The sequence below is a fragment of the Leptopilina boulardi genome, unplaced genomic scaffold (assembly GCF_019393585.1).
Source record: "Leptopilina boulardi isolate dan_hultmark-lab unplaced genomic scaffold, ZJU_Lbou_2.1 LbouV2_332, whole genome shotgun sequence".
In the NCBI taxonomy this organism is placed as follows: domain Eukaryota; kingdom Metazoa; phylum Arthropoda; class Insecta; order Hymenoptera; family Figitidae; genus Leptopilina; species Leptopilina boulardi.
The window spans coordinates 3,022,108-3,036,472 of record NW_026137899.1 but is presented as its reverse complement, the minus strand read 5'-3'; the positions used below and the strand labels follow the sequence as shown (position 1 = coordinate 3,036,472).

The window sequence follows — 14,365 nt, the reverse complement described above, 5'->3', positions numbered from 1 at the left end:
TCCCCGACTATGGCCCCTAATGTATTAAAGCAACACGAGGCGTTCGGTAAATTAAATTTGTCACCCGAATTTAAAAGACTTATGCGGGCGGCCGAAATAATTGACAAACATTACTCCGAGGGGGGGTGGGAGTTTCAACAGAGCCAATGTAGGGCCGAAATCGGACAAGGATATAGTCTAACCCACCATCAACACGCGAGGATTTCGTCCCCTCAGAGAAAGACAGTGAACCACAGCGGATCGCCGATAGCTCAAAATGAGCCGAAGCGAATAACTAGCCCTACCCCAGAAAATCAAGCACAAAACAGCTCTTCTACTAAGGAAAACGAGGATTCCCAACGTGTACCATCAAAAAGGCAACGGGCCTTAGACTTTGAATCGTTGAGTAGTAAAAGCGAGAGAAATAGCGGAGTAAGGAGTAGGGCAAGTAGGGATAACGTTAGTAACTATAACGTTAGTGGTCAGTCTGGGGACAGTAGAAGCTATAAGAGTCAAGAGGACTATGAATTTAGGGAAGTAAGGAGAAGGAAAAATCGGGACAGAAAGAACACAAATAGAAGTAGTAGTGAGGATGGCCAGAGAAAGAGAGAGGTTAGGGAAAAGAGAGTCAATAAAAGAGATAGTAGAGTAGATAATAGGGACAGGAGGAGGGGATACAAAAAGTCGGAAGAAAATAAGAGAAGAAGGAACAATTCTTTGGATTCTTCCAGTAACTCGGAATCCGAAAGTGATTCTCACACGAGCCAGAGCGAGGATCGGAAGGAGAATGTAGCAGAATCTATCCGTAGGTCGAAGGTTCTTAAAACTTTGAAAGAGTGTGATTTAAAATTCAAGGGGTATGAGAATGAAAATGCAGAGGTATTTCTAGAAAGATTGTCGGACTGTAGGGACTGTGCCACACTCTCTGACAAGGATATACTCCAAACACTCCCAATTATTTTGCAAGGTGATGCGATTATTTGGTTCCGTACCCTTCGCCATGAATTAAAAACGTGGAGAAGTTTCAAACGGGCCTTTACAAACGAGTACTTGGTGAACGTCGATGACGAGGAAATTATCGACGAACTAAAAAGTAGGACCCAAGGAAAGGACGAAAGAATTTCTTCATATTTGCGTAGCTTTCGAGTCATCCTGGGACACATGAAGTACCCACTCGACCGTAAGAGGCAAAATAAAATCGCTTTCAAAGGATTATTACCCGAGTACAGGCGCCATCTGGATCGCCAGAAGTACGACTCACTTGGCCAGATGGAGAAGATTCTGAGGAAATTCGAGAAGACGAGAAGCTTGGACGAGAAGTATGTGCCCCCTCCACCAAAAGAGAAAATGCTTTTCCCATCGGCCGCGTATAAAGGAAAATCAGAGAAAAAGGCCGGAAATAAGAGTGCGAAGAGCGAGAAGGTAGCAGCACTCGGAAATGAATCGGGATCGGAGAAAGAGTCGAGTGGGAGTAACCACTCCACTAAGAAGGATAAAAAGAAGAGTAAGGTTAAGAAGGGCAAGAAAAATGAGAAAGCTCAAGGTCAGGACGCGGTGGACGCTATAAAAAAGGTAGTGACCCCCACCCTTAGCGCTCAAGGGACCAACGAGACGACAGACCAAACGCAGCCGCAGTTTGTTTCGGTGCCGATACAAACGTTTGCAGCTATGGTAGCGGGAGGACCCAGACCTAGTTTCCCCAAAGCATTTGGACAAAAAGGGGGAAAAACGGGGCAGAGTGGCGCTCCAACACCAGCAAGTCCTAAACAAATCTTGGGACCTTGCTACAACTGCCAGACGGTGGGACACCGTGCATCGGAATGTCCCAAACGCGTTTGTTTCGCTTGCCAACAACCAGGACATCATGCGAAGAAATGTCCTATGAGACAACCTCAAGTGGAGAGTTGTCTAGTGTGTAAAACCCCGGGAGTGACGTTCCTAACCTGTACAAGTTGTGCAACACTTAGGACATGTTTGGGAAACGGCACGTGGGGGGCACAACACCCTTTTGTACCCCCCCTCTGCCCGAAGGGATCTTAGGCCAGGGAAGAGTAGAGAAGGTTGAATACCCAATTAACGATGGTGCGACTTGTAGTTGGGTAAAAACAGAGATCGAGTTAGAGTTAGAGAGAGAGAAAGTCTGTAGAGAAGAGTTAACCGAGAATGATGTGTTCAAATTTGTGCCAAGCGACAGTAGGGCTAGATCGAGTGAGGAGAACTCACTCCATTGGAGGCCAGAGAAAAGTGTTAGTAAGGAATGTAGGACTAAAAGTACGGGAGTGGGTCCGGTACCTAATGTCCTGGGGAGGGGAAAGGCTGTGATGGACACAGCTGACCCAAACCTGATTATGGTTGAGAAGTTGGATGGATCCAGGACAAAGAATAGATATTTCTTTAGGATGGCCGTTGGCGATAAACCATATGAAGCATTATTCGACTCCGGAGCAACGATTTCGGTAATCAGCTCCAAAGTAGCCGAACCTTACAAGGACCGAATACAGCCGTCCAGATCAGCAATTAGGAGTGCATTAGGGGGCACCACCAAAAACGCTGGACTTTTGAATTTAACCATGGTAGTCGATGGCTATGTACAGAAGTTTGAGGTCATGGTCATAGAGTCATTGACACCTGACGTCATACTGGGGGTTGATTTTTGTAAAGCCTGGAAAATGGAAGTCCAGTTAGGCCAGGGTTTATGGAGAGTATTCGGTGGAGAGTGGCACGAATTTGACAAGAGTGAAGACACAGACAGTGGAGAAATAATAATTGCAGAGTGTGCTGGCATCTCCGCATTGGATGATGAGCAGAGACAGATTGTCCAAGCCATAGTGGATCGTTGGGTACTGCCAGAAACAGACGAACTTGGAGTAACCAACCTAACAGAACATCACATCCGTGTGACGGATGAGACACCTGTCCAACATCGGCCGAGACGGATGTCACCGATCATGATCACATGGGCGCAGGAAAACACGCAGAAACTTTGGAAAAAAGGTATCATCGAACCGTCTGCGGCCCAGTGGAGAAGCGCGCCAGTTATTGCCAGAAAGGGAGAGAACGATTTTCGGCAGTGCATGGATTACAGAGACGTGAACAAGGTCACGGTGAAGGATGCGTACCCCATACCGACGATCGACTCCATCTTGGATAAACTCAGAAGAGCAAAATTCTTGTCAAAAATCGACTTGAAACTCGCGTATCATCAGATACCAATGGCCGAAGAGAGCAAGAAGTATACTGCTTTCGCAATTCCAGGGTCAGGATTGTGGCAGTATCGCAGGATGCCGTTTGGGCTAACGAACGCCCCAATGACGTTCCAGCGTCTTATTGACGCACTTTTCGGGCCAGAGTTTGAACCATTTGTCTTCGGATATCTGGACGATATCATAGTAGTCACGGATACTTTTGAGGAACACATCAAATGGTTAGAGATAGTGTTGAGAAAGCTAAATGAGGCCAGACTAGTTGTGAATCCAGAGAAGTGTGAGTTTGGATGCTCTAGGGACACATATTTAGGGTATCTCTTGGACAGCGAAGGACTCAGGCCAGACCCGAAGAAGATCGAACCAGTCATGACTTATCCAGAACCGAAGAACATAAAACAACTTCGTCGTTTCTTAGGCATGGTTGGTTGGTACTCCAGATTTATTCCTAACGACAGTGATATCAAGATACCTTTGGTCAGATTGCTGCATAAAGGACGGACGTGGGAGTGGGGAGAAGAACAACAAGAGGCGTTTGAAAAGCTTAAAGAGAAGCTCACTTCGGCACCAGTGTTGGCTCGCCCAGATTTCACCAAGCCCTTCACTATACAGTGCGATGCCAGCGATTACGCCATTGGAGCGGTATTGACACAGGAATTTGAGGACGGAGAACATCCGGTCATGTACATAAGTCGAGTCCTGACTGAGGCCGAGAGAAATTACAGCGTGACAATGTCACGGTCAATTAAAAAGTTTAGACCTTATATTGAGGGATACAAATTTCATGTGATTACCGATCACAGCGCCCTCAAGTGGCTAAGGAATTTAAGAGATCCAACAGGTCGTTTAGCGAGATCGGCACTGGAAATGCAACAGTGGGACTTTGACATAGTTCACAGAAAGGGTGCACAACATCATGTCCCAGATGCATTGTCCAGATTACAAGAGAGTGAAGAAGAGTTAGTGTCCGCGTTTGAAACCATTGATGACCAATGGTACCTCAAGCGCCGAGAGTTAGTGACCCAGCACCCTCAACGATTTCCAGAATGGACAGTGGAAAATGATAACCTTTATCGCCATAGAAGTGATCCACTTTTAGTGCCGATAGTAGGAAACGAGGATGGGTGGAAATTGGTCGTCCCAGAAGAGTACAGAGAAAGAGTTATGGAGGACGCGCATGCGCAAGCGTCAGCTGGTCATCTGGGAATAGAAAAGACCTATGATCGCGTGGCAAGAGAATACTATTGGCCAGGTATTTGGAACGATGTGCACAATCTCGTGACGCATTGCATACAATGCCAAGTACATAAAGTTTCTCAAGCGGGACCAGTAGGTATGATGGGCCAGAGGATAGTCGAAAGACCGTGGTCAGTTGTAGCAGCGGACACAATGGAGTTTCCACCGAGTAAGAATCGTTATAAATACTTGGTGGTGTTTCAAGATTTATTCTCGAGGTGGGTTGAGGTTAAACCCCTCAGGTCAGCAGATGGAAAGTCGGTAGCCAGAGCGTTTGAGGAGTTGGTGTTATTTCGATGGGAAACACCAGAATATTTCCTATCAGATAACGGTAAAGAATTTGACAACAAATTTCTAAAGTCAACCTTAGAAGAATATGGAGTCAAACATATTACAACACCACCTTATCAGCCCCAGGCCAACCCAGTTGAAAGAAGTAACAGAACATTAAAGACGATGATATCTACTTTCATCGGGGCCGATCATCGTGACTGGGACTTGCATATTCACGAGTTTCGTCACGCAATGAATACCGCGACACAAGCTGCGACTAAAACGTCCCCTGCGTTTCTTAACTATGGTCGACATCCTAGGCCAGTCAAAAGTTTGCGTAGAGAAATTGAAAAGAGAGATAAAGTGGTTAGAATCAATCCAGATGAGTGGATAGATCGGGTTAAAAGATTAGATGCGCTGAGAGATTTAGTAGCGAGACTAATTGACAAAGAGCGAGAGAGGCAAACCAAATATTATAATAAAGGCCGTAGAGAGGGTATATTTAAATTAGGAGATATGGTGTTGCGTAGAACACACAAACTGTCTAGTGGTACCCAAAGGTTCGCAACTAAGTTAGCACCCAAATTCGAAGGGCCCTATGAGATAGTCGAAGTGTTATCGCCCACCGTATTCGTGTTACGCGCCGAAGACAGCCGTAGAATCCCTAAAGTTCACGTGACTGACTTAAAGCGATATCTCCCACCAAGGGGATAATAGTGACATAACTAATTGTATTGTGGTTTGCAGAGAGACGTGAGAGAGAGCAGAGAGGCCAGAGAGATAGACGAAGGAGAAAAATGCCTTACGACCGCATCGGGCAGAGAGGGATGGAGAGAAGTCGCCATCGTCCATCGACGGACTTCGGTGTGGAACCGCGAGGCCAAGGACGAATGACGAGAAGTCGTAGTCAATCCGCCCATAGGCCAGGGGGCGAGTTCCAACCGGACACGACGGCTACGAGAGGGGCATCATTACTGATGTTCCCTAATAGAGATGTGCCGCTTCCAAAACCGTTAGAACCGGTGAGACCAGGAGAGGGTAAAACCAAGAGGCCAGAGAGAGAGTCAGGAACGGAGGAAGGTGCAGTGGGTGGAGCAACAGGCCAAAGAAGGAGGGAAGAGAGACGGGAGGATCTCCGGGGATTAGAAGGGTTCGAGAGACAACAACTCGCAGTCTCCCACAATCAGAACAAAGTGGAGATCGTGGTCCCGTATACTTGGCCAGCAGAGAGAAGCAAGGGGGAAAGCGAAGAGGCGTATGAGAGCCGCCTTGCAGAGCACGAGTTGGAGAGTTTCCTCCGTCACGGGTCGGTGTACCCGACGAGAGATTTGGCCCGGCTAAAGAGTCGCCAAAGTGAGGCCAAGTCGGCCAGACAGAAGCCAGCCTTGAGGAAAGAGGACATGGAGAGCACGGCACCGACCCCGAGGGAAGCGCGTTCGCATTCCCCGCATCCAGGACCGCCTAATCGTCGGGAACCGGAAAAGAGAGAAACGGCAAATTCAATGAGCGCTCATTCTTCACGGGATTCCCGAAATGTAGTGACACAACGGCCAGAGAGAGTAGAGGAGAATAGAAGTAGTGAGGTGGGAACGAAGAGAGCACCGCTGAAGATCAAAACTTCAGGAGTGATCTTCGGGAATTTAAAGGCAATTCCCACGGTTAGTGCAATCGACCCCCCACCATACACCTGTTTCCAGTGTTGGAGGTTCGACCATAAGCTGGAAGCCTGTCGGAATACCAAAAGATGGCCATATTGCCTAAATTGTGTTCGTCGATTGGTAACGGTCGAGACTTGTCCGCGTTGTGCAGAGGCATACGCAAGGAGAGGGAAAGAAGTGGTTGACCGAGTCGAGCGGGTCAACAAGCGAGAAGAGACAGAGGCAAAGAAGCCAACAAGTTAAGAGACCCCAACAGGAGAAGGCGAGGACAGAGAAGTGAGGGAGAAGGGCGGTGATGACGATCTAATATCAAAGATCTTAGAGATCACGAAAGCCCTAGCGGGACTTCCGGCCTCCACCATAGACAAGCCCATAAACCAGCTGCTGGAGGAGAGGAGGAAGTAGTTGGAAAGGAGGGCGGACGTGTAGGAGGGAGTTTCCGGCCAGAGAGAGAGAGAGAGGAGTTCGGACAGAGAGAGAGGAAAGGAGTAGGCCAGAGTGAGAGAAGGAGGGACAGACGGACAGAGAGAGAGTAACGGGCGAACCATGGCCAGAGAGAATCGAAGGAGAGGACCATGGTTGCAACGGATTTGGTAAGAAATAAAACCTTTTTATATTATAATTTTTTTGTTGTTGTCATATGACGATCCTACCAGGAGTAGTTCCGGTCATGGGGAGGGGATTGTGACGGAGTGAATCGTCACGACATCTCTGATCGATCCCTGATCCTGCGCCGGTACTAGGCTGCGGTAAAGTAGGGATCAAGCGGCGGGTGACCTACTAGTAATTTAAATGTGTGTCACTCGCTCGAATAATTTTGATTATTAGTTCTATATATGGGTCACTGCCACTGTGGAGCGAGAGAGAAGGAGCGAAGCTGCAGTGACGGTGGAGAGAGAGAGAGACAGAGATATAACGAAGCCAGTGGGATGAGGCATAGCGAGACGCAAAAGATCCCAATGCTTTTTCGGCCATTACGAATCGATTACGATCCTGTCGCGGAGATATACGCACGAGCGAGTGTGTTACACGAGGCGGAACTCGTGGAGTAAAATATGTACCCAGATATATTTTTGATTGTGTAATAAACAATATTGAGTTGTTGTAAAGAGGGTGACTATTTTGTAAGGAAATAAAGTGATTGTGTTGAACAGAAACTTGTGTGTAGTGTTTGATAGTAGCAGTAAGGACTTTCCACAGAGTTGCTGAGAAGCCGAGAAGCCCGGACACGTGGTCAGGGATATCGTCGTGGGTAAGTCGTCTTATTGTCCAGGTCGTGTCTCGCCGCTGGCATTTCTGCTTACCGGTGTTTTGGCAGAATTCCCTCTGGAGATTGAGAGTGTCTCAGAGGTGTTGTTTGTTGTCGTTGTTGTAAGATAGTTTATTAATTCACTTTAAAATTAATTGGCGCCTGACGGCGAAAATTTATATAATAAATTTTCTATATTTTTATTTAGTTGAGGCCAGTGATTTTGACGTCAAGCAGATAAATTAAATTTATTTAATTTACACGTCACATAATATAGTTTCTTTAAATCTTTAATATCTTAAAAAATAATAATTTGACAAAGATTTTACTTTTACCATTAGTTTTTAAATAATTTTTACTTTCATGTGACATATAATTTTTACTTTAATATTGTTAATTTAAGCAATTAAATAAAATAATTTATATTATTTTATATAAAAAATGAAAAATATGGTTAATTAATTAAACTGTAGTTTACATTTATTTTTAATATTGTTAATAAAAGAAAAATCTTTAAATTTGAATTAAATTAATAATTGAATTTATTCTACCTATGCATTTTTATAATTTTAGGGTTTCTATATTAGTGTGTAGTTTAGACATTCATATACACACATATACATACATGTATATATATATACTCATTCTCCTGAGTGCAAATGTACTCATGAAAACAGTATTTTTCTTTCTTATATTTTTCTTTACCCATGTACGTATATATATATATATATATATATATATATATATATATATATATATATACCAAAATGAAACGTTATATTTTTGAAATTATATGGTACTCTACATTTGCCTTTATCTGCATTTAAATAAATATAATCTTTTAACTATTGGAATAACTCTTCAACATTCTCATCATAATGAGAAAGTATTTACATTTGTCTGACTTGACCTATCCCTTATTCCAGTGAATCTCCACGTTTTGAGACTTCCTGATGCCAAAAAATAGGTTTTTTCAAAAAATATCTCTGTGTATTAATTAACACAAACAACAGTAATTTACTCATATTTTTTTAAGTCCAAAATTACTTTTCACTTTTTGATTTAAGCGAAGAGTATATTTAAGTTATATATATATATACCCAGATAACACACGTACTAGTACGGTAGTAGTATAATACTAGTACGACGTACTAGACGTACTAGTACGACGTACTAGACGTACTAGTACTGTACCAGCCATGTACCTTCGCACGGTACCAGGTACTGTACTAGTACGGCGTACCGGTATGCAATATCGGTAGAATACGAGTACTATACGAGTACGACGTACTGAAAACTTTTGTGACTTAGTATAACGTACTGTTATTGTACTGGTACAATACTAGTATGATGTACAATATAAAATATTATATACCCTCCCCTTTCTCTTCCCACAATAGTATTTTCATTATTTTCATTTATTATTCAAAAGAAAATCTGTGGGAGAACTGAAATAATAATAATTCATTTTTATTGAATCATTTTTTTTATTTACATCATATATGTAACTTGTATTCTCACTTATCTTAAAATATCTGGTGTTTTATATTATTTTAATTACTTAACTTTATCAAATATTAGTTGATTATTTCTTTACATTTAAACATTATTTCAAAAGAATTTTAAACTTGATTTTATAAATTGCTTTGAAATTTGCTTTGAAAAACATATTATCACATCCTAACCTATAAATATGTTATATGTATAAGAAAAACTATAACGAAATAACACACAATTGAATTTAAAAATATATCAATATGATCAAGACCGAATTTATGAATTTTTCTCATTATAAATGTAAAAGATTTTGATGTTTTTCAATGAAATAACACCATGGCACCATGTCAAAGTAAAAGAATATAAATCTTATAAAGATCGATAATTTAATATAAATTTAATCTTGGATATTCAAGATGAGTACAGAAGCACAAGTTACAAACGTTAAAACTCTTTTGCTGCATCATAAACGACTTTTTTCACCAACATTTAATGCACCGTTTTCAGTGACGCGTTCATATTTGACAATTGTCAAGAAAGTGAGGTTGGGTTGGCATTACCAGCAAAGACTCCCAGTACGACGTACCAGTATTATACTTGTATCGTACAAGTATGTTGTGCTTCTTATTTCAGAAGTACGACGTACTGGTATTGTACTAGTACTATACTTTTATCGAGTAATCATATTTTACAATTCTAACAGTACGACATACTTTTATTGTACTAGTACCGTACTGGTACGACATATATAATTATTTTGTACTTGTATAAAACTAGTATAATACTAGTACGCCGTACTCGTAAATAACGATTAGTACGCTTGGTTATCTGGGTATATATATATGTTACTGTAAAAGCTCGAAGTTGGTAAATGTGCACATTTACTGGTTAATGTGCACAATTACCAATGCAGTTGGTAAAAGTGTGAAATGTCTGTTTTAAATTAAAAATTTCGTACATTTACCAAGTAAATTGGTAATTGTGCACAATCACCAACAGAAATTGGAAAATGTACGAAATGTCTAAATTGAATCAAAGATTTCTCACTCGTACCAACTACCTTGGTAAATGTAGATAGTTTGTTTTGTTTATATTTCAATTAAATAGTAATCAAATGCCTATAAAGGAAACAGAATAATTAGAATAGAATGTTTATTCTGCTAACCTCAGTATTTCGTTTAGTTCGCTTTCGACAGTGAAATTGCGAGTATATTTTAAATTTTGCCTGTAAAAATGAGTGAAGAAATTGTAATTTCCGAAGTGAAAAAAAAATTTTATGAAATTGCAACAAAGATTATAGAAGGGAAAAAAAATAATTCTGTTTATTTGTCGGAAGTAGAGTATAATAAGGTGTTGAAAGAAGTGTGTGATGCGAAATTAAAAATAAAAAAGAAAACGAGTGCTGATTTTCGACGTTTGCGTCGATATGACGTGATAACAATATAAATAAATAAATAAAACTTTTCCAATTTATTTTTTTGTAAATGTCAATAATAACGATTAAAGTTATAATATAAATAATATCAGACAAAATTTTAAACTATCTACATTTACCAAGGTAGTTGGTACGAGTGAGAAATCTTTGATTCAATTTAGACATTTCGTAAATTTTCCAATTTCTGTTGGTGATTGTGCACAATTACCAATTTACTTGGTAAATGTACGAAATTTTTAATTTAAAACAGACATTTCACACTTTTACCAACTGCATTGGTAATTGTGCACATTAACCAGTAAATGTGCACATTTACCAACTTCGGGCTTTTACCGTAACATATACATATATATATATATATATAGCAGTGAAAAGCGTGGTTGTGCTTAAAGTCGTCGGGAATTGAGTTCATAAAAATTGTTAAATATGGGGCATTCTATGGGAAATTTTCATTGAAAATTTTTTTTGTCCAAAAAACATTTTTTTCGAAATCTATATGAAAAATAAGGAAATACGTATTTTTTTATTTTTTTATTTTATGAAAATGAAGGAAGTTATGATTTTTTGAAATTTAACGTCAACGAAGAAAGTGTGTTTTTGGAAGATTTTTTAATCTATTGTACTAATAAATTAAAAATTATGCTATATATGAAATTTGTTCATTTTTTCTCAAATTTTTAAATATGTGCTAAAAAATAACGTACCTATAACAGAAACAACAAAAAAGTTAAAATTAAACTTATAAAGTGAGTTTTCTCAAAAGAGACACTTTCAATTTTTAATTTTTTTTTTTGCATTACAATCTCTGATGACTGAAGAATTTTTTCCCCTATCTGCGAAAGTGGTACTTTTAGTTTTTAAATTACTATTTACAATTTTTAAGCTTGACGCAACGATTTTTAGTATGTTTTTATGAAAATTAAAAAAAAACAAATGAATGTTAATGGGAAAAGGTTATATTTGTAGAAAAAATGCTTAAATTCTGTGAACCGTACTAAAAAAATTATAAATAGTAATTAAAAAACTAAAAATACCACTTTCGCAGATAGGGGAAAAATTTCTTCAATCATCAGAGATTGTAATGCAAAAAAAAATTAAAAGTCGAAAGTGTCTCTTTTGAGAAAACTCACTTTATAAGTTTAATTTCAACTTTTTTGTTGCTTCTGTTATAGGTACGTTATTTTTGAGCACATATTTGACAAATTTGAGAAAAAATGAACAAATTTCATAAATAGCACAATTTTTAATTTCTTAGTACAATAGATTAAAAAATGTTCCAAAAACACACTTTCTTCATTGAAGTTAAATTTCAAAAAATCATAACTTCCTTTATTTTCATCAAATGAAAAAATAAAAAAATACGTATTTCCTTATATTTCATATAGACTTCGAAAAAAATATTTCGGACAAAAAAAAATTTTCAATGAAAATTTCCCATAGAATGCCCCATATGTAATTGTAATAATAATACCTTCAAGGAACACTAGGTAGGTGTCCCCCTCCGATTTCATTCATCTTGATATATGTTGTAGTACTCGAAAAACTAATCAACACGTATATTTTTTTATCAGCAATGGTGAACATTTAAGGGGTGAAAACCACCCCTAAAGTTTTTACGGAAATATAGAAATTTCACAAAATAAAGAAAAATTTGCAGATTTTTGCAGAAGAAATACATTTTTTTGATAAAGTATTTTATTTGAAATAAAATGTTTTTAGGGGTTGTCTACCCCAATCCACCCTACGAACAAAAGATAAAGACTATTGCGATGGTTTTTCAGGACCTAAACATTCTTAATTTGCATGTAAAAATGCAGTTAAAATCGTAAAAAAGTATTATTTTAACGGAAAAAAATTTTTTAGGGGTAGTTACCCCCAGAAAATAAAATTCCAGTCTTGAAAATATTTTCAAAATGGGAAGAAAGTATCCCTCTTAGGGATCATTCATAAATTACGTCACACCTTAAGGGGGAGTGGGGATCAAATAATTTGTGACAACCACACTGAGAAAAAAGCACTATTGATTCAATAGTGCCGATGCTATTGAAATCAATTTTTTTGAAACAATAACATATTTTTTGAATCAAATAAAAATATATTAAAATAGAACAATTCATGATTTTAAACTAAAAGCCTAATGTTTTCTATAGAAACATTTTTAGTAGTTGTGATGAAAGTAGAATTTATTTTATCAAAGAATTATTTAATTTCAAATAAATGTACTCATTAATTAAATAAATAAGTTGTTGTATTAAAAAATAGTGTTTTTAATTTCTGCTGTCCAATTGCAAAACCTAGTAAAGAACATTCCACTAATTTTACAGGAGAGCAACTTTTTCGAAAAAATGTCTTAAAAGTTTTAAAAGTTCAAAAATAATTTTGAAAGATATTTAGACCCTTTGTTTAACTGTTTTGTGACATTTTTAAGGGTAATTGATACTTAAACATCTTAAAATAAAAGATTTTTATAAAAATATTGGAGTTGCTATGTTTTGTTTTGTCGTGGATAGTGTCAACATGAAATTATCGCTTTTAAATATCTAGTAAATACTCAATAAAGCAGAAAAACATAGTAAGTCACTAAAATTCTTTGTACTTACTATATTATTTAAATATGAATGAAAATTAACCTTTTATTTTAAGACATTAAACTTTTGTATCTTGATTGTTTTCGTTTTTTAAGTTTATTATATTATAATTAATAGTAAAAGATTATGTATATAAAATTATGAATTTGGCACAGATAAAGGTCGATTAATTTCTAAACACTCAAAAATTTTTTGCATTTTAAAATTTGGTGCGTTTGACAAATTAAATAATTGTTTAAGAAATGGAAATTCATATAAGATAAGGTTTTTAATTAAATTTATTCAATCACAATTAACATTTTTTTTAAATTGGTCAATAGTATTTATTTTAATAAACATAAATAAAATTTCGTTTAATTGTTTTATTGAAAGAAATGTCAAAGAACAAATAATTAAAACATTAAATTGAATCAATCATAAAATTAATATTTAATAATGAATCAACAATGAAATATAAATTGTCTAGGTAAGGTTAGACTGAAAATAATTTTTTTTACTTATTTGCAATATTGTTAATATTAATATTCTATATTCTTAATCGTTCTATTCTTCGTTTCTACTCTTCGCATGAAGTTGTCAAATCTCTGGCAGTAGAAGAACTGGGTAAAGTCTCCCAAAATGCTCGTTTATCGATTGACATGTAAGGTACGAGTGTATCGATAATTTTTGCTTTCTTTGACGCATTTATACCACGAGGCAGCAAGCAATAATTCGGAAAAGGTCCTTTAACGTTAATTTTTTTTTTCAAAATATTGATCTCGTTGTAATCTTCAAGAAACGATTTTTTATAAAAAAGATTGGAATGCCCTTTTCGAAACTCGGCTAATTTTATGTCACTTAATAACGGCAAATCTGAGTTTTTTTGTCGTTTACGGCAATGATCTTCAAAATGTCTGAAATCCTCGACTTGCATTTGTAAAACCTCAATCAAAGAACTTGCTTTTTTCATAAATGCTGACAAATCTTGAAATGTTAGAATTTCTTCCGTTTTTTTCCACGCTTTACCTAAAGTACCATGGACACTGTCTGCTTTCATGTAAGTATGTCCAACTTCGAGGTATTTCAATGAAATTATGTTCGGTCCCCACTCTGAGTTTACAATTTGCAACAAAGCTGTAAACAGTAACCAATTTTTATTCTGCGCGCTGCAATTATCTGTCCAAAATATGAAATGTTTTGAAGGTAAATCTTCTACTGAAGTCATAAATTTTAAATAAGCAGATGCAACTTCTTTAGCTGATCTTCCG

General features: G+C 37.7%; 2 protein-coding genes across 5 annotated transcripts in view; one reads left to right on the top strand and one right to left on the bottom strand.

Moving 5' to 3' along the window:
• The window catches only part of LOC127285401 (synaptotagmin-7), an 858,561-nt gene that overhangs the window by 404,395 nt on the left and 439,801 nt on the right, over nucleotides 1-14,365 (bottom strand). The gene's annotated exons all lie outside the window — the stretch shown is intronic.
• LOC127285406 (serine/arginine repetitive matrix protein 2-like) lies at nucleotides 5,112-7,627 on the top strand. Its single transcript, XM_051311407.1, has 2 exons — nucleotides 5,112-6,942; nucleotides 7,178-7,627. The coding sequence occupies exon 1, from the start codon at nucleotides 5,489-5,491 to the stop codon at nucleotides 6,590-6,592; it is 1,104 nt and encodes a 367-aa protein (XP_051167364.1). The 5' UTR covers nucleotides 5,112-5,488; the 3' UTR covers nucleotides 6,593-6,942; nucleotides 7,178-7,627.